General features: G+C 38.3%; 1 protein-coding gene across 2 annotated transcripts in view; it reads right to left on the reverse strand.

Moving 5' to 3' along the window:
• The window catches only part of LOC145980386 (uncharacterized), a 117616-nt gene that overhangs the window by 82129 nt on the left and 14491 nt on the right, over positions 1 to 20996 (reverse strand). For both annotated transcript variants that reach the window (XM_083113453.1, XM_083113452.1), the window contains exons 2-4: positions 19067 to 19232; positions 14934 to 15173; positions 13020 to 13115 (exon numbers count right to left, since the gene is read on the reverse strand). In XM_083113453.1, coding sequence (XP_082969579.1) covers positions 13020 to 13115; positions 14934 to 15173; positions 19067 to 19204 — 474 coding nt within the window. In that variant the 5' untranslated portion in view covers positions 19205 to 19232. The remainder of the gene's footprint in view (positions 1 to 13019; positions 13116 to 14933; positions 15174 to 19066; positions 19233 to 20996) is intronic.

Raw genomic sequence — 20996 nt, forward strand, 5'->3', positions numbered from 1 at the left:
TGAACGTAGGGGGTGCGGAAGAAAACTAAGGGGTGCGCAAGCAGCCCCCTCGTGCCCCCTGGCGTCGCCCCTGTTAGTAAGACATTGATGTATTTAATACCAGAGCGACAATTTCAAGGCAAATCAATGCCGCTAAGAAACACAAACTTTAAAAGCAATTAAGAGGAATACTACTGAATTCTCTTTCCAAAGGAGTAAAACCGTCCATTGTCTCATTCCAGCTTCAAGAAACACTAGGAAACAAGAAAGCGCACACTGCACACCCAGGGAAGACTATTTATGATTTAAATTACCACTGGGCGCTGCCACTATGATCAATTGAACTGGGTTACAACGTTTTTATCCATTTGTCTCCACAACGTGATGCGTGGAAAGGGTTTCGTTCAGAATGGAGGAAACTGAATTTTCTGAATGTTATCGTGTGATCTCGAGGAGGTGAAAAGAAGTTGGAAGCATAATTCGTGCACAGTTGATACCTACGGCTACGGACAATTCAGTCACAATAAGTTCATATTAGGGCTGAGCGGATACCAATTTGAAAATAAAATTATAAAAATACCTATTATGTACTCACAAAATACAGTTTTTGCACATAATATTGGTACAAAATCAATTGGAAATGTTGTGTGTCATTTTTGCGGACCCCACGATTGATCAAAATGCCGGAAAAATATCGGACGGCATCGGTAAATCAAATCCAACAGATATTTCCCATATCGATAACACTGGTATCAGGCGATACAAATACATCGGTATCGGCTCAGCCTAGTTCATATGTATTTGGATTGTAAAATAACGTTACTCGTACCTCATTTTGTAACTGCAGTTATTGCAGATAACATACGTATTAAACAAATTTGAGTGAACATAATAAGTTGAAGCATATAATCACTGATATTATTTATCAGTGACTATCAGTGAGAAATTGAATTTTGAGTTTTTTAAGGAGCTGACGAAACTTCAGTGGCGCAGGGGCAAAAAGCGTTGACGTTGAAAGGACGACCCTCCACTCCAAGGGACTTCAAAATCTAACAGTAAGTCCGTAATTAGCATAAGAATAAATTGTGGTCATCTCTCACACATTCATGTCTCAAAAGGCAAAACTTTTAGCAAAGTTTGTTATTTAAGTCTATATTTCATGATCAGAAAGGCTGATCGAAACTGGATCTATATTTTTAAAATGTAAGATCTGAAACACTTAAAATGTCTTAACTGAGAAACGAACTCGGGTCACTTTGATACAGTATAAACAAGCAATTGACTTGACTAAAATTAATAGTTCACCCCTCCCCCAACACACCTGAAACTAGTAACATATAATCCTTTAAAAAATTTAATAGATTTCAACAATATAGTTGCATTTATGAACCTGCAAAGAATACAAAGTTATGATAATCAATAGAAAAACCTAGGAAATGGAAGATCAAAATAAGATGGATGGACGGATGATGAGAATTTTAGGGTGAATAAGATTAAAAGGACTGATTGTGAAGGAGATCAATGTTAACCAAGACATTTGTATGTAGACAAAATGAAGAGTATTTCTACAAAAGGAATGGTATTAACGTGTAGATCAAAGTTTACAAAAATGGAAAAAAACTAATTTTAACGATCAAAACTGATGTAGAAAAACGTATTTATTCATGTGTTGTGACCTGTAAGCTCTCTACCAGAACACCCTCATGCAGGAAGATGGGGGGGGGGGTCAGTTAGACCCACAGCATTGGGTGCATCGCGTCAAATGGACAATACTTTGAAGGTGGCTAAGGTATTTGTAACTCAAAGTTAATAAAACATCTTTTTTGGCATATTCCGACAAATTTCTGTGTCAAATTCCGGTTTCTTTTGGGTACATCCTCGTATATTTGCGTATAATATCCTCAATGTTATTTCTTCATAATACATTTTAAGGTCAAAATTGTGTATTATAATCGCTCAAAATGTTATTTTTGGTCTTCTTTTTAGGGGAAGGCAGTTTGTTTAACATTTGAATTTTTTTGTGCAAGTACCAATAGTGTGTCAAAATTATTTGAAGCTTGAAACTTTAATCCTTTTGTTTCCACCACGGCCATTCTTTTTACTCATTCTTTGGTTCAGTCGGTAACGCGTCTGACTACCATGCTAAAGGTCCCGGGTTCGATCCCCAGCCAGTTCAAATCCGGGAACTTTTCTAACGTTGGAAGGGGCCCCGGCGCCCACCCAGTGTCGAATAACATGGGTACCTGGGGGAAACCCTGGGGGGTAAAGGTGGTCAGGGGCGTGTTGCTGATCACATCACCCCCACTCACGACCGGATCAAGAAAGTGTGGGCCGTTACCCCCACACCCCCTATACGCCTTCATGGCGTGGTGCTATGCACAGGGGAGCACCTTTTTTTTTACCTTTTACATGTACATTTTAAATTTTTCAAAAAGATGCAGTGGTTGGGGAGTTACTTGTACAACTCGAACAAGTACTTGTTTTGAACATAAAATAATTCACTTAGGAACATGGAAGGCACCTAACAGAACAATAAGCCAGATTGATCATATATTGGTTAATGCACGTCATGCCTCATCAGTTATTGATGTGAGAAGCTGCAGAGGACTCAATTGTGATAGCGACCACTACCTGGTAAAAGTAGTAATGAGGGGAAAATACTGTAAGATACAGAGTTAACTGAAGGAGAAAGAAAATGACAGACTACGAGTGGTTGAGGAAGAATGGGAAATAATAGAAGGAGTGATAAAGGAGGTAGCACAAGAAACTTTTGGAGAAGAGAAAACTAAAAGTAATGAGTGGTTTGATGAAGAGTGCAAACAGGTTATAGATGAGAAGAATAAAGCTAGAAAGAGAATGTTACAGAGGGAAACTCGAAGTAATGCTGAGAGGTATGAGGAATTAAGAAGGAAAGCACATAGAGTATGCAAACTATGACATACTAGCGTTTATGCCATATGGTTTGCCTATAATTCACGAAAATGGTTAAGGAAGGATGAAACAATATAACATGTACAACGTAAAGTCCATTTCGAAGCAAGTACTTCAATACTATTAATGGTTCTAATTTCTCAACGTTTAATCACGAAGCAATTCGTCCATGTAGGATGCGAAATTCACGCTAGGTGGTGGGTACGAACAGAGAGGGTAACAACAATCTTAGATCAATTAGTTCATGTTTGTACCGTTAATGGAGCTTGTTGTTGTTGCATGTTAGGGATTCGATAATTCTGTAATGTTGAAAAAGAGGTTATTTGATATAACACCTAACGTATTTTGTCTCTGTTTAAAGACATTGTTGCAATCAATAGTCGCACTTGATGGATCACGAATCCACAATTTTATGCATCCCGAATGCGCAACTTGCGTTGCGGGTCAAATTGTGGGAAGCAAAGGGTTGGCGCAAAGGCACTCGGGGGAAGGGGTCAAGTGATCGCATCGCAAGAAATCTTCGGAAGTTTGTAGCCTTAGTCGATCGGTCTGGCAGAATATTAATGTTTCAGCCCAATGAGAGTGTAATGGCAATGGAAACAAACATAAAAAACCAACGAGGTAGGTTGCGCACGTTTATTTGAAGACAGGAATGTGTGCACCGATTGGTTTGCTCGACTCCCCCATGTTCCCTTACATCAGGTAAGAAAATATTTTCCCTACTCTATTTCAACAAGGACACATTCGCAATATTAGCCTGATGTTAGAAGTTCGCATAGATCATGTTTAATCTTATCAAGTGCATTACGATAAGCATTTTGTGAAGCAAAAGACTGCTTTTCTGCGAGTGTGCGTGTAAGTGCAAGGTGAAAACCACGAAATGGCGACCTGTTGCATTCTTGCTGTATCTGTACGCACATGAGCGATTGAAACCGAAAGTGATCAGCCACAATAGCTTTCGTCGAAAGGACTCAAAAGTGGAGTCGTGTTGTTATCTCATGTCAATGCATGATGGTATAATTCAACCTTCGGGGCATATGATATTGCATTAATGTTCGATAATGCATTACTAACTGGTGACAAACATAACACAGGTTACAAGTACATGTTGGATATACGTCATTCGTTTATAGTTCTCAGGCTGTGAATGACTGTGATTTTATTTCCTCTCTTCTTTTGGCAGAATGATGAGTGATAGATTAAATATCATTCGACATGTAAATTTCGCCTTCTAAACGACAATGATATCAGGTAAATTGTGAAGTTGGAAATACTGATCCTAATGTATGTGATCATTCCAGTGTAATGAACACTTGGATAACATTTGGTTGTACAGTCAAAGCCATAAGTAGTTTTACATATTTGTGACGAGTAAAGTCATAAGCTATGAACATTGTATACTAATTAAATCAAGCCATAAGTTGTAGCATTTGGACATGGTAGTTTGGGACCATAAGGGATTTCTAGTTCCTGGTTTGATGTGTACACTAATGTGAAAAATTATGTCATAACAGTAGAGAAAACAAGATAATCGTTTAAACAGTTTAGATTAACTTGAACATTAGTAATGGTATTCTGGCCGAACTGTTTGAGCCATATTGAATGTTGATTTTCAAGAAGCTTATCATATCTCATGTACAATTGCGTACGTAAGTATTTTAAGTCGACTGTGTGACATTTCACGTGGTATGATTTTGACTTATGAAATACATTCATAAGAATTTCGCTTGATAAGTTTCAAGTTGTTTGTTAATAATAAACACATATAATACATATGTACTTGAGTTAACTTTTAACCTACAAAAGACTGTATCACCCAGTGTGTCTTTATGTCCTATTTGTGCTCTAATATGTAAGAATTTCTTCCAGGTGGGGGGCATCACATGCATTCTGGGCATAAGCTGAAACAGGGGTAAATACTTGAGTGCATATCTAATTGCATAACGACATAGTATGGAAGTGGAGATGTGCATGTTACAGGGACATTTGTACATTTTGTCCGGTGTGTTTAATTTGCAAATCATCTAGAGGATAAAGTCTACGAATCATTAACTCTTGCAAATTCAAACATATCTCATGATGTGTGCCTATATTCATGGCCTTGGGTCATAAATATTATAATATACAAACTTCCATAATAATTTGTGAAATATTCTGAGTATACATATGAATGCCTCTCCTGTCTAAAGAGGGAAGGGTGTTAATAAGAGTTTTGTCCCATCACATCCAAGCGAGATCTTCACAGAATCCTCACATTTTATGCAAAATATACAATATAAGGTAAACTTTGTATTTCTTTAGGGGTGTATACTTATTTTGTTGTTCAATTCAGATTGATAGAGGTTTTGTCGTACTGTAACCCTCCTGTCAGCGTTACCGGTGTTACCAGGCATGTCATCCAAGAAACCATTGGTGATGAAGTTATGGAAATAATTAGGTCTGTGATATCAATTGTTGGAGTTTCTTGGGACGCATGTGGGTTCAGGTATCCTCACCATATTGAACTCATTATAGTAGATTACGAGACCTCAATGGCAGAGTGGCTGCAGTGACAAAATTTCATAAGGCATTAAATAAATTAATTTTTCATTTTGACTTGAAAATCAGTTAGAAAAAATGGGAACTGAACAGGAACCTGTGACATTGGATTCTTTGTTCGCTTTCATCAAACAAAGTGATGAAAGAAACAAAGAAAGCACAGAATTGCTGAAATCCGAAGTGAAAGAAAGTAATCAGTTGCTGAAATCGGAACTCACTGCTCACACTAGTAAGTTGGTGGGGAAACTCCAGTCTGACCTTAATGATACCAACAAATGCATCTTGGACTTGCAGCAAGACATTTTTAAAACTAGTGAAGGTCTTCATTATCTCACTTTGTCGGTCTATCAATATAGGGTTGAGTGCATGAACAAGGCACAAGGGTTGGAAAAGAAGCATGAGGAGCTTGCAAATAGGATGGATTCTGAAGTGCAGGGTGTGCAAAAATCAATGGAACAGATGAAAATAGATAATGAAAATCATTTCAGATCTTTGGAAGGGCAAATTGTAGAGAAAGTGCTGGATAAGTTAGTATGTAGGAAAAAAAAGAGAGTTGATTGAAGTTTCAATTGGGTCTCAGTTAGGAAAAGCGGTCAGTGATAGTGAATTGACTGTGGTAAAGAAGGAATTTCCTTCATCCTGTCAGCCGGTAGTGCATGCTTCCTCTCAGCACCAAGAGAGTGGGACTTCAGTTGTGAACACTATGCCTGCAGAAGTGATTGTGACGCTAAGGTTTCTTGAGAATTCAATGGACAGGTTTAGTAAGGTGTTGGCCAGGTGGGATCAAGAGGCTCCCGTAAGGTTCAACAACTGCAGGATAGTAGTGGGGAAACAGATCAAGGGTAAAGGTCTTAATTACTCTGTGTCTGGTATCGCAGGGATGGGTCGTGTGGATAAAGCCACCTCTACGGACAATTCTGACGCTGTTCCTACTAGGCAGGATGGCATGGTGAAGCCGTTTGCGTGCTATTGTGCAACCAGCGCAGAATCCTCAACTGATGCTGAGAAACCTATGACGGTTAGTCCTGCATCAAACAAGAAAAGTTATCTTAAAACTAGACACAAAAGAGCTAAATTGAACGGGTTTCAAGGGAAAGTTGTTAGAAGGGAATAAGGAACAGTCTGATCTTAACGGTAACCTTAGTATTGCTCATGTGAAGTTATACAGCATAAAGCCCCAGGACTTGTTGAAGTTTCCGAAATTCAATGGCTTGATCACGAATGTAACTCCAACTGAATTTCTGGAAAAGGTTGAGGAGTTTTTGGAGTTATATGGGATTGACCAAGTTCAGTAAAGTAAAGTAAAAAAGTAAAAGTAAAATGTTCCCCTGTGCTTAGCACCACGCCATGAAGGCGTATAGGGGGTGTGGAGGTAACACAAAGTATAGTACACAAAAGTTCAGTACACAAAATATATTCCCAAACTGTTAACCGAAAGCGCCAAACTATGGTTTTCTGAGCGGAAGGCTCAGTTAGTCTCTATGAACTAATCAAGATGGAATTCATAAGCCACTATGAAAGTTCGAGATGGCGCACTTCGTGCCTTGCTAAGGTTTTGATCTTGCCTTATCAGAAAACGTCCGAGGAGAGTGTATTGCAATTCCTCTCAAAGAATTTCAAGTTGTTACGTTCCATTCAACCTAAGGTGGAAGTGTCTCATATAGTGGCTCAATTGGGCTCACTCTTGCCTGTTAAGTTGAGCGAACACTTTGTCATGCAAGGTATCTCGTCTTTTGCAGAGGTGATACATACAATAGAAAATTTCGAAGCTTTGAAGGAAGTAGCCGTGAAGTGGGATTCTGTTCCACTTCCGAAAAGCAAAGGCTTCAAGGAAGGGATAAACAAGGTGTCGATCGCGTCTGAGGGTTCTGAAGTGAAGGGTAAACAAGGTGCTCAGCAGATGACACAAGCCAAGAAACATGCACCAGCGCCTGCAGATGGGGAAAAATGGAACTACCACCAGCTGGGGAAGAAACAAAGCAGCTGGGAAAGAAACAGCAGTGACGCACTCCCATCTCCATCCTAAACACTGTGTCCTCAGTTAACGAAAGCAGTGGTGCTCCGAAAATATAGGGGAAAAAAATTAAACTTTCAATGCGGAAACACAAAACTTGACATATGCAATATTAAAACTGCCTTTAATGCATCCATAAAAGTATACTGTATTTACTCAATATAATGTGAACTTTTTTTCCAACATTTTTGCTCCCAAAAACTGTGGTGTGTATTATAGATGGAATAATTCTGACAGCCAACATGAAACCGTAGAGGGCCATTCCATCATTTTGTTGCACTTGCTTTGATTTTTCATGTTTACGAAACTCTATCATGTTATATATCGTTGTAAAGCTTAAATCCTGAAGTTTCTGAATATGGCAACAGTATTCCATTCAAGATAGCGACACTAATGTGCAATGCAGTTCAAATGAGCTCATCACAAAATGAAGGAATGTTCTGATTTTTATAGTACTTTGGATGAAAGAAAAGATAAGGGAAAAGAAAATAATAATTAAAATGTATTACTGGCCAAATAATATGACATACATGGAGTGTGTAAATGTCTTAATCTTGTACTGCTGACTGCTAGTTTGAGGGTCCTAAATGTGCCTCTTATAAATGTTAAGTTAGTCATGGAAAATATATACATTTTGAATTTTTTTGTAGAAAAAGTAAACATGGAATGAGGAACACCACGTAGAGAAGTTTAAAGGCGATGTCCCACGATTTTTCACAATAATGTAATGTTCTGTGACACCAAGAAAAGCAGTGTCATTCTGGCAGAATTCAAGCATGCACCTTCCGTCACATGGGATGCATATCACCGGCATTTGTTGGGCGAGAAATAATAGAAAACGGCACTGCAAATCCATAATGTAATTTTAATCTCGCTTTCTACTATTACAGAATAAATAAGGTGGTTAAAGAGTGAAAGCTTTGGGATGCTAATCATAGTGAAGGGGGAGGTGGCATGGGTTGGTGACTTATTGTTTACACAAAGAGGATATTAAAAAAAACACGAGAGAAACAGGACATGACATAGAGTGGGATGAGGCTAACCAGATAGGAAGGGAGAAGAGAGTACTAGTGAGAAAATGGAAGGAGGCCAAGGAAATAGAGAAGAAAGGAGAAGAAGAGACAAGAAACTGGAATGGGGGACTGAAGAGAAAACAAAGAATGGAATAAGGTGTCAGAAAGAGTGGGAAGGACAAGAGCGAAAGAGGAGAGAAGAAGAAACAGGAATGAAGAAAGGAAAAAGAACGTGAGTCCAACCACTTTCCAGATCATAGGAAATGTTTAGCTACATCGCCTGTCAGGTGACAGTACAGTTGACAAGGGAAGGTCACCTACTGGAATGTTCCAGAAAAAACAACTTTCTAGTAATCTTGAGTCTGGGGGGGAGTGATTTTTGTGTATATAATATCTTATTGTTTTTTACTTTGTTTAATTTGTACTTGGTACAGAGTCTGAAGAAGACCTTGCTAGAAGGTTGAAGTGTTACGTTTAGTTAATGTTTTAAAATAAAATAAATTTCTGCCTTGGTCAGCATATTGAGTTTTTCACATCATGGAAACAAGGCTTAATGGTGTTATAAGAGGATATTGTCCTATTGATCCACATAGCAACAGGTGACTCATTGAATATGTAGGATGTCATTCACTTTTGATCGGCATAACAGCTTTACGACCTACAACTAATAAAGCCATTTCTTGAACCTGGATTATAATGCACATTATATATGGGATATAATTTTTTGTCACTTTTCCCCATCAAAAACCAGTGTGCGCATTATACATGTGTAAATATGGTATCTATTGTAATCGTCAGATGATCTTTCATATTTCTCCACATTCATCTAAGCAAGCATTTGTCATATGCAGCACAAAGGGTCAAAAAATATCATGACTTGGAGTGTGGATACTGTCACTGACATGACTGAATTGACGATAGCACACTTTCAACAAGTGAACATTGCTGAACTGCAGATTGCTTTGATTTTAGGTAAATACAAAACACTAGAAGGAAATAGCAAATGAATAAAACCCTATCAGTCTAGATGAACTGTTTTGATATTCATGTGTTTTTAAAAGATCTTCAATTCTGACAGTGGAGACATGATATCTCCGAAATGATGGTGGCCTATAGATGCTTCATATTTCTTGCGCAGTATTGCCTGTTGTTTTCTCTCAGTTACGAGATTTGGTATCTGGAATACTTTATTTTTGAGGTATGCACAGCAAATTTTCCTTTATCAAGTCAGTCAACTCAAGATGTCTGACTTTTGAAGAACCAATAGCAATATGTACTCCTAAATCTTTCATCATTACAGGCAACTTTTAAAATATTAGATTCTCGGGCCATTTCAGGAATACTTCAATGATATTTCGAGTGGTGTAATATTTGAAATGTCTCCATAAAGGATTCCCCCAATTTGACACAAAACATTTCAACAGAGAAATCACCAGACGAAACTCACAAATACAGACAACTGTATAACAATTAAATGCATCATCACATTGTGGTTTTTGCTAAGCTACTTGCCAGTATTGCCACAAGGCTGCAGGCATTAGGCATATCATGCTACTAGTTTGTGTCACCCTAGTCGAATCTGGTAATGCTCATAGTAAACCAGCATTGCAGCATCTGCGCATACATAATCTGTGTCATGCACAAAATTCAAAGAATTTGGAAGAAATTTACTATCTTTTTAGATATCAAAATTAATTATTTGTAACCATTTCCGGTTTGAAAAATATTTTAGAAAAAAGTATGTTGTTTCCAAGATTAATAATTATATGAAGATATCATAGAAGTCTAAATTACATGATGTAATTGTGCAAAACCATAGATACATGTAAATATTGGTCAAGTTACCTTGGTATTTTGTCAAAACTTTTCTGTATATAAAGGAACCAAACTGTGAACTTTTCAGCCTCCTTTATCTGGTTGCTATCAGGCTGGTATCACAGGTAGGTAGGACTATCCCTACCTTCGGGCAGAACTGGCATTAGCCTTGGGCAGTTCCTGACAGGGTCTATGTCTTCGAACGCCTTCAGGTGATCGTTCCTTAGATACTAACAAAACCGTTTAGTATTAATCTTGGGGGTGGGGGGAGGGGGGTTGCCCATTACGGATTTGCAAGCAGACCTGTATCAGCTAACTCAATTCAGATTTTCCACTGATTAAGTTTCATTGTATTTGTGTGAAGAACAATAAATAGGACTTTATCGGAAGATATTTCCATAACCTTTCATTTCAAATCAAAGAAAGGTATAAATATGACACCAGTGACCAGTCAGGGTCTGGTCACCTGTTACCGTTAGTCCAAATTGTGGTAATCCAGCTGTGACCAGTCACAGGTCTTAATGGACCAGTGGAGGTGTATGTCAATTTTTTTTTTGGCATGCTATTTCAAATGTTTCAGAATTTTCCAAACAGATTCCTAATACACGGCAATATCCAAAAGTTTAGCTTTCCTTTCAATAATAAACCAGTAGAAAAGAAGCAAGCTGCACTTTGCATTATAGTAAAAGAAGCACTGAGGAGTACAATGCCTTCAAAAGGTTTTTGTGCTGTTGGAATGCAGCCACACTTAGCGGTTGGAAGTATGCTGCATGCCAGCAGAATCGTATTTATGTAATTTAAGAGGATTTGGTATCTTTCCAAGCAGAGGTTTCATCAGGTTTCTCCTTGAGCCAACTTTGATTGTTGATACATCCAAGTTCAGTAAAAGAAGACCTCCTCTTTCTATTCAGTATCAGATTGAATTGTCACTGTTGATATCCACGTGTTATCGAGAACAGATCCTGTGTAGTCAGAATGTAGCATCTCTCTTCAATCAGACTTTGTTGCGTTGAAGAAAGATTCATACTCATTTTGGTGTAATTTGCTAAGATGATTAAGTGTTGTTAAAATTGCACAACATAAGTACACTTTATACCAAAGATTTTTTTTTTTATGTAGGATTCTTAAGTGAAAATAAACTCAAGAGAGAAAAGTGAGTACACACTTTGCATCATCTTGTTAACGTAAGACAAATGTTATCAATTAGTAGCCGCAAATAACTCACTGTATGCCAAGCGACATGAAGCTTAATGAAACCATGTTTTGGAAAGCTTTCAAATGTGCTTTACACTTGAGTTTAGGGGGTTACGTATATATACAGAGGTTGTTCACTTTATATCTGACCATGTTTGACGGGTACTCACCTTAAGAGATAACGTGCCGCCACCACTGATCGATCATGTTCTATTGGACCCCCAGCATTGTGGACTATCGACCGGCATCGCAGTTTCCATTGCAGCAAGATCCGGTGCAGGACAGGCATGGGAATTCTGTCCCACTCCTCCCTGCAAACTATCCATAGACCATCCAGGGTGCGCGGGCGGCGATATTGAAGACGTCGTTTCAACAGTCCAAATGCGCAAAAATCCATTGGACTGGCATCTGGGCTTTTCACAGGAATGTCTTCAAACGGAATGACACGAATTTCTAATTCCTCTGCCATTTCCCGATAAAAACGTAGTGATGTTCTGGCGGTATGACTCGAAGCCTTGTCGATATGGATCATCACCTGGTTCGCGTCCATTCCATACAATTGTGGGATGTCTCTCCGATAGATAGGTGTCAGAATGGAGTCTTGGAAGTATCTGGCATTCACCGTCATGTGTTTGTCCACCTTGCGTATCATCAACTTACCCTCATATCCGAATCCCGTCACAACCGTAAAGCCACGAGGGAAACTTTCCCTGCACTGACGAACAAAGTTGCTGCGCCCCTTGCCGTCAATGTCACGGTATGTGATTGCCCGAATGTGACCACCAGCAGTGAGATGGACATATGATTCATCCATTGTGACAACTTTCTTCCATTTGGAACCCGTCAGGTACTTTTCATACAGTTTCATGCAGTTCGTCTTACGTTCGGCAATGTGACGCGGTAGAAGGTGGTGTACATGGGTCTTCCGCACACACTTCAACCTGTGGTGCTTGCAAATTGTTTTGTTCACAGTTGACGGTGCAAGGTGAAATCTGTGGGCCATATCACGTTGAGTCGGGGGATTTTCTTGGCACACCAATCGACGGATCCCCCTTAGCACTACAGGTGACACTTTGCTTCCAGCACTTCTCCTGGTGGTTTTTGTGGGTGAATGTTTCGCAAGGAGAGCCTGTTGTGTGTAACGGACCACAATAGCTTTCGCAGTAGTCACCCCGAGTGTTAACCCATTCTTCAGACAGTTTCACAATGCGTACATATGAAAACTTAGCACGGAAAAGGGCCATTACGGAACCCTCCCAATACCGGTTGATTTTCGGCACCATTTCATAACATTCACTACCAACACTCACGCACCTACAAGGTCAGACACAACACTGCTCCCGCCAGCAGACCCATAATTCCAGCATGATACACCAGGTGGCAGCACCGAATCGACAATGGTCGGATATAAAGCAAAGCACCTCTGCAATTGTGTTGGCAAGTGGCATGCTTCCAGTTGCTATGCAGGCTGTGTTCTGAGGGCACAAAAACTTTTGGAAGTGCTGTACATGAAGGAAAAAATAATAAACACTCACCTCAGCCCAAAAGCACACAATCAGAGAAGAGCCAGACAGCAACAGTGGGTAATATGCACTCATCAAGCTAGACGACCAACCCTCATGAAATGCAGTCTGAAATAAGAAAACAAAAACAAAAATTACAGGAATGAAAAATAAGAGTAAACCTTACAGTAATTTTCAATAAAATCCTCAAGCTCTAACAGCATCAAAATAATGTTACCAAAGTGAAACTATGTTCATAAATACAGCAAATACTGTAATTCTTATCCTCACATCTAAATGAATCAATAGTACATGATAGAATGCCAATTAAACATCTTACAGAGACCCTGTACATGAAAACTACATGGTGTAACACCGCATCATAGGCCAAGTTTTGTCAAGCTATATTTTCATTGGGTGACCTTTGTTCGGTGCATGCAGCCCCGTTGTCTGATATTCTAAACTGGTAAACTGCTGTCTGCTAATTATTCATATCGAGTAGCACATCAATTGGCCTTACAATGATAGGTTAGCAACACAAGTTTAAGGCTAATATAAAGAGATAAAACCCAAGACAACTCATTCCAAAGAAAAGGGTGTTAACCATTCGGTTACACCAATGTGAAACCTAAAAATGTAATCTATTCAGAAAAAAGCTTACAATGCAGTATTAATTCTATGTGAACATAAATGTTTAGAAGTTCTTCTTAGTTGTTAAACAAAATTTATTATGCAAATAGATTTTAAATAGAATTTTTCAATTGCATGTTGAATTTTACATAATGTTCTGCAATTGAACTACTTTTGGATAGATTCAGATGGTTTGAAACAATCTGTTCTTTTTCTTATTCTACAATCACCAGAAAACATTTGAATGTAAAATTGTCACTATCACTCCAAGATTTAAGGATAACATCTTTGTTTCATAAAATGCTATTGGTCCGAATTTATTCAAGAGCAAACCATACGGTCATGTCTTGAATACTAAGTTTTCTTTCTGTGCGTCACTCACAATTTTGAGTTTTTCATTTGAAGTTAATTGTTTCCATTTCTGTGCTGCCATTTCATGTGTCAGGAACTTTTGAGATAAAATAATGAGTCAACACCCGGGTACTCCTGAAAACATGATAAATACAGTAAAACCTCGTTAATCTGGACAGGCAAAAGGCCAAAAAAAAAAAGCATCATCATCATAATATGGGTACCGCGTATGTACGTACTGCATTGATTGATTGATTTAGTTTATTTTACTTCGCATTTTGCGCCTCTTGGCTAATTTGCGAAGATGGGGATGAGTTATGAAATGATGAAAATGATGAATGGACATTCACAAACAACCAAGCCCGAGCGGGATTCAAACCCGGGAACCTTGGTGTTGCAGCACAATGTGCTAACCACTCGGCCACAGGGTCCGGCATGTACTGCATTGTACCTACAGTATTGCTTTACACTTTACTGTACTGTATAGTGTATTTAGATCTATGTCCTTTAAATACATCATAATAAACATGTTTTGTTGCTATACACAGAGTTTTAATGTACATTCTTCTGTTCTTTTTAAGGTTATTTCAGTTAATCCGGACTTTCGTTAAACCGGTCAACTTATCTCCCCCCCATTAGTCTGGATTAACAAGGTTTTACTGTACATACAATTGTCTGGCTGCCACATAAACATTGCAGGAATTGTCATTTGTGATATTTCTCACAGTTTATTATGAGGAAATTTTAAATCAGCGATGGGTATAGTCTTCAGTGTTCACATCCATTATTTGGAATGTTGATTGTTGAGAGGTAAGTTCTCCATGTTGTTTACCATAAATAAATGTGTCCTACATCTGGGAACAGTGTGTTCTACTTCTTTTGATTCTGGCAAGCCTATTTAAATGATACATGGTGCTCGTTACTTAACGGTCAAACTTAAATTTTAAAAAAAAAAATCTCACTTACCGGAGATGTAAAATATGCTCCTCGGATCATAGCAGCAAGGAATACTACGAAGTACAGAAGTTTCTGGGTTGTGACACGACAGGCTCTGAGAAGTGAGGGAGCTTTCATGCGCTGGAACTCTGCCGTGATGCACATGACCAACTGGATGAGACACACAAGCGCCAACAAGAAGAAGGATGTTGCGAATGCAATGTAGTAGCTGAGGTTGGGACTGTGGCACTCCTCCCCCTCAAACTGAATCTGTAAAAGGCAGAAAATAATGTTGGTGAGGTAATATTTTTGTGTACACAGAGTATTTTGAAATGTATTACTTACTACATTCTTTCTAGAGCAAACACAACACTTAGTTGAACCAATTCCTGACACCACCAACACTACTACTAACTTATTAACCCATTAACTGCGGCGGAGCTATATACAGACACTCTAAAAATGGGCCTTTTTTTGCGGAGCTTCTATATATGGACGGTATTTCAAAATTGACGGTTCTTGTATTACGGCAAGTCATGTTATAGACATCATATTTTTTTTTTGTGCTTTTAGTAGTCTATGTGGGTTATTGGCAATCAAACCATCCATTATTGATGCTTTGCCAGTACCTGAAAAATATTTTTTTGCAATATAGACATAAGAGCCATGGTGGTCTAGTAGGTAGGGTGTCTGACTGCCATTTGGGAGACCCGGGTTCGATTCTTGGGTTGGGTGTTCTAAAGTTGGAATTTTACCAGCCTTGTCCATGCATAAAGCAACTCTGGGGCTCACCCAGCCTCATATAAGTGGATACCGGGAGGGTAATTTTGTTGGTTGATTCGGCATTTTAAGTCCACTTTATGCACAGTAAGGGTAATCGGGACTGGACCTACAGTTTTAAAGTGGGATCCGATCCACTATGTGCCTCCACTGGGGATCGAGCACCTCCAATTTGGCAGAGATCGAGATGTTGTGGGACCCTACTCCCAAATGTGTCAGGAGGAACTTTACCTTTTACCTTACCTAGTATGGAATATTTATTTGCAGCAGAGTCTATATATAGATTGTTTTCCTTAGCTTCATCTTGTGGAAAGTCTTTTTATAGTTATTTTTTTTACATTATGATGAAGCGCATTTGCGGTTGCATCTATATAAAGACAGTTTATTTTTGGACGCACTTCCCTTCAAGGTAGCCACAGGGAAGGGGTTAATAATAATAAATAATCTATTTTGAATGGACAGAGAATAGTAGAATTATGGTGACAAGCTCTTACACGCTTTAACCCATACCTACTATGGACTTAGACAGTGCTGGATCTCTTACATTATTTCTCACACCCCTCTCACACTCTTCTCCATACCTTTCAGTTGGGATGCTGGCTACATGCCATCAAGGCCATTTGTTTTTTGTTTTTTTCAAATCTTATTGAATTTTATTTTCAGCAAACGGTCTGATGGACGTACCATAGTAGTTACGTTTGTTTTCTGTTACATTGTGTTTCAAATGGCTAATCATTTTAAATTTCAGCAAAATATTACATACTACTTTGAACTACCTCTCTCTGACAACATAAAATGTAGATAATTTAATAATTTAAAATTTCAAAAAATGAAGGAGTCATTGTTGCAATTTTTGACTGATTTTCTTGCTCTCTGAATAAATTACGTTACTTTCTTTAACTAAACAATAATAATTGAAAATTGATTTACAATATTATTCTATAACTATGACAAGTCATGTGAAACCCATCATTACTTTGCCTTTTGTGCCATTTTTGGCTAATTTGGGGATATGATAAAATTGATGGCTGGACACTCGCAAACATCTATGCCCAGGCCAGGCTTTGAACCCGGGACCCCTGGCATTCTAGCACAATATGCTAACCACTCCACCATAGGGGCCGGCCCATCAGAAATTGAAAATTGCAAAACACAGCTAGTGCACAGTACAAAATCAAAACAAGAGGCCTGACACACCCGTCCATAGGAGTTATGTGATTATCAACATCCATAGTAGTTAAGGGTTAACAGTGTTAAAAAATTAGCAGTAACAAGTTAAAAATTATACTACAGGCTTGGTTTTACTGATTCTTTTCATCTATTTGGTTTCAACTAGAACTGAGCCAATACTAGTATCGGAAAATTTTAGCTGGATTTTATTTACTTATACCGGCCCTGTCTTCTTCCCTTTTTTGGTCCGCAAAAATGCCACGAGACACTTTATGCACAATTCACACATTACATTTACTTTGCAAATGTGTGAAAAACCTTACTTTATGATTCTTGAATATCTTGAAGCAAAACTCTGGTAAATTGATGCTTATACAGGGTGACAATTAATTAATGACCACATTTATATTGTAAGTTTTGTGGTACTAATTTGGTTTTTATTTTTTATTTTAGGTGAATATAAAGATCGACCTTTGCAAAATTAAGTGGTGTAACATGGAAAGGTGGAGTGCACAACAGCAAGCAGCAATAGTGGAATTTTATTTCGCTAGCAATTACTCGGTGACCACTGCTCAAAGAACGTTCCATGCAAGGTTTGGCGGGCGTACATGTCATTCGAGAAAACCAATTCTGCGATATGTTGCATCCCATAGAAACAGAGGCAGTGTAACTGATGCTAAACGTATTGGTAGGTGGAGATCTGTGCGCAATGAAGAAACAATTGAAAGGGTGAGAGTTGCAATCACAAACAGCCCAAAGAAATCTGCAAGAAGGTTGTCACAAGAAGTTGGTGTCAATAGAGAAACAGTGTGCAAAATCCTGAGAAACGATTTGCACTTGTTTCCGTACAAACTTCAGGTATCCCATCAGTTGAAACAGACTGATTTTCAAAAACGTTTAGCGCTTTGCAACACAATGATTGGACTTAACACTAATCCTAATTTTGGAGAGAGGCTCATAATGACCGATGAAGCTCATTTTCACTTACCCGGTTATGTGAATAAGCAGAATGTGAGAATATGGACTGGAGAAAACCCTAATGAAATCCACGAACGTCCTAGACATAGTGCAAAAGTTACTGTATGGTGTGGATTATCGAGATCATGGATCATAGGTCCATATTTTTTTGAAAACGCAAATGGTGTTACTCTGTAACTGCTAACGGTGACCGTTACAGACAAATGTTAAGAGCATTTTATACCCCTGAGTTACAGCATCGAAACCCCAATTTTGAGGACATGTTTTTTCAACAAGACGGTGCAACAAGCCACACTAGTCGTGAAACAATGCAATTATTGCAACAGAAATTTCCCAATCATGTGATTTCGAGGTTTGGTGACTTTGACTGGCCTCCTCGTTCCCCGGACTTAACTGCTCCAGATTTTTATTTTATGGGGGTACTTAAAGTCTAAAGCGTATGCCACGAAACCAAACAACTTACTGGACTTGAAAAGAGCCATAAGAAATGAAATTGACTTGATATCATGTGAAACACTTTCAAAAGTTATGGATCATGTGTTTGTTCGTATTCAGGAATGCATACGATTCAATGGAGGGTACCTCAAGTCTGTTATTTTAAAAAAATAAGCAGGGTTTGTTATTTTCCTGTAATTTCATATACCATACTACCTACTCCTTTACTTATGTAGCTGCAAGTTTAACACACAAAAAATTATACTCAAAATGAATGTGGTCATTAATTAATTGTCACCCTGTAGTTGGATTGGAATACTGACCAATTTATATTGATCAATATTTTGAACAAATATTAATTGTTGCAATTTTCAAGCTTCAGTATAGGTGAATCAACAAAAGTATTGGAATTGGAGTGGGTATTGGTTCAGCCATAGTTTCAACCTTTCAACTTGATGCGAAATCACCAAAAAAGCTTCAGTTCCCAGAAACATAGTTTCATTCTGGTGCTGATATGTGCCTTTTGTGGTTGCCTACATAACCAATAAGCTTGAATATACCAAAGTTTTGATTCAAAATTAACAAAGGTTTGCACATAAAAATCATTCCACTGCAACTATACCAAAGTTTTGATTCAAAATTATCAAAGGTTTGCACATAAAAATCAGAACATTCGAGTAGATGTCTGTCAATCATGAAATTCTCTCTTGCCGCACTTTATATTTCACCTGATACATCAGCAAGGTTATCAGCTAAGTCAAAATTTAAAGTCTAGGATAAGGTACAACTGCCACACTTACTTCACATAGGCATGTTCCATTGTGGCACTCTCCATGACCAGAACAATTATCTGTGCATGTTCCATTCCATCCCATAATGCTGTACTTGAGTAGCATTGATAATGGGTTCTGTGTCGTCAGTTTCATAAGACGCTCCATAATCGTGTCTTGTGTCACAGCAGGTAACCTTCAAACAGAGAAAAAAATATGTTAAAACCATTCTTATACAGGCACAATAACAATTAATTACCTATGTATAGCAGGTAACGACTTCATGGCACTGCTCTTCAAATGCAATATATAGTGAAACAAAAGTGTTCTGTGTGGATTATTTATTGACAAGATGTTGGGAAATAACCCTTTTTCTAATCCTCCCCCTACAAAGACATCAAATGTGTGAAAGGGATAAATATGGAACCAGGGCCGGCGGAAGGGGGTTCGAACCATGCCACTGACCAGAGTGGCAAAATTTGAAGAGAAGAAAAAAATAAGCATATTGAAAATTTGAGAGTTAAAATATTATATTATATAACTTGGAAGTTAATATATGCCAACATGCCGTTTTGAAGGAACCACTGAGTGCCACAAGGTGGGAAAGCAGATTTGTTGATTTAACTCAGAGGTCTCCTTCAAATAAGTGGTGACAATATAACTGTCCAAATGGTCGCACACGAAGCTCAGTTGCCTGGCTTTACATTCCTTTGCTCACTAGTTATCCGGTACGGCTTTTTACTCCACGTAATGTAATGAGCAAATGTCTTCAAAACATTAATTTACGACGTATTCGATGATTTCTTGCAAACATATCAGTGCTTTGAAAACAGCAGTCCTCCCTCCCTTAACTTGGGGAGGCGTAGGGGGTGGCCACCTATGAGTCCCGGTTGATGAGAAAGAATTGGCATCGAATTTAGATATCGATGATCCAAAGAGAGGCAACACTGTACAGGGCCGAAATCGAAAGAAGCAGCAGTTTCAGTATGATGAAACTGCTGAAGATCCACAAAAATGGTCAAAAATTGATTTTTATTACCAGGTCCTAGACGATTATTTTAGCTCTAAGAAAGATTTGAGCAGTTTAGTGAATTTTAAATTTCTTTTATGATATTACTAAGAATAAACATCTGATCTTTTGTTTGAAAAGTGTTTTCGGGTATAATAAAACAATTACACCAAAGGGTCATGATTTTGCACCTAATGTGAGTGTAGAACTTCGAATTTATTAACTTTGTCGGTAACCGTGGCAAGTGGTGAATAAAGTTTTCTTTTTTTGGAAATTAAGGCTAATAAAAATACTATCTTCGGTCAATCATGTCTGAAACACAATTGTTTCCATTTTATGCAAGATAGCATTATACGAAAAATAATATTACATGCAAAGGTAAAGTTCCCTGTGCATATAGCACCACTATCTGGCAGCCTTTACCTCGGAGGGTTGCCACCCCCCCCCCCCCACACACACACACACACGGGTACTCATTAATTTGAGGCTGGTTGAATCCCAGACCAGCTCCACGCGGGGACAACGCAGGAAAAAATTCAGACCTCAGATCTCCCACGCGGAGATCTGGGAATATTCCATGTAATTCTTTTAAAAATCCAATCATATATCACAGACCTACAACAGTAAACCTATGAAGTCAAACCTTCATTTTTTTTCCTAATATTTGTTACATTTAAGATACGTTTAAGAGCGAGAGAGTTTTCATAAAATATAATAATAATATAAAATTAGTGTCACATATTTTAAAGTTTAGCTGTGGTCGAGCAAGATATCCTTTTGTGCTTAATAGTACCGAAATGGCGTAACAAGTCTCATTATTCATTTTATTGTTTGATGGTTTAATTAGAAATATATTGATTTTCAATTCCCCGTTGCTGCGTAATGACGGGAAGGGAGGGGACGGGGGTTAGAAAGAGAGTGGCATCTGTCTCCACCACACAGGGCGGCATA

Source organism: Lepisma saccharinum, chromosome 27 (assembly GCF_977018435.1).
Source record: "Lepisma saccharinum chromosome 27, izLepSacc3.1, whole genome shotgun sequence".
In the NCBI taxonomy this organism is placed as follows: Eukaryota; Metazoa; Arthropoda; class Insecta; order Zygentoma; family Lepismatidae; genus Lepisma; species Lepisma saccharinum.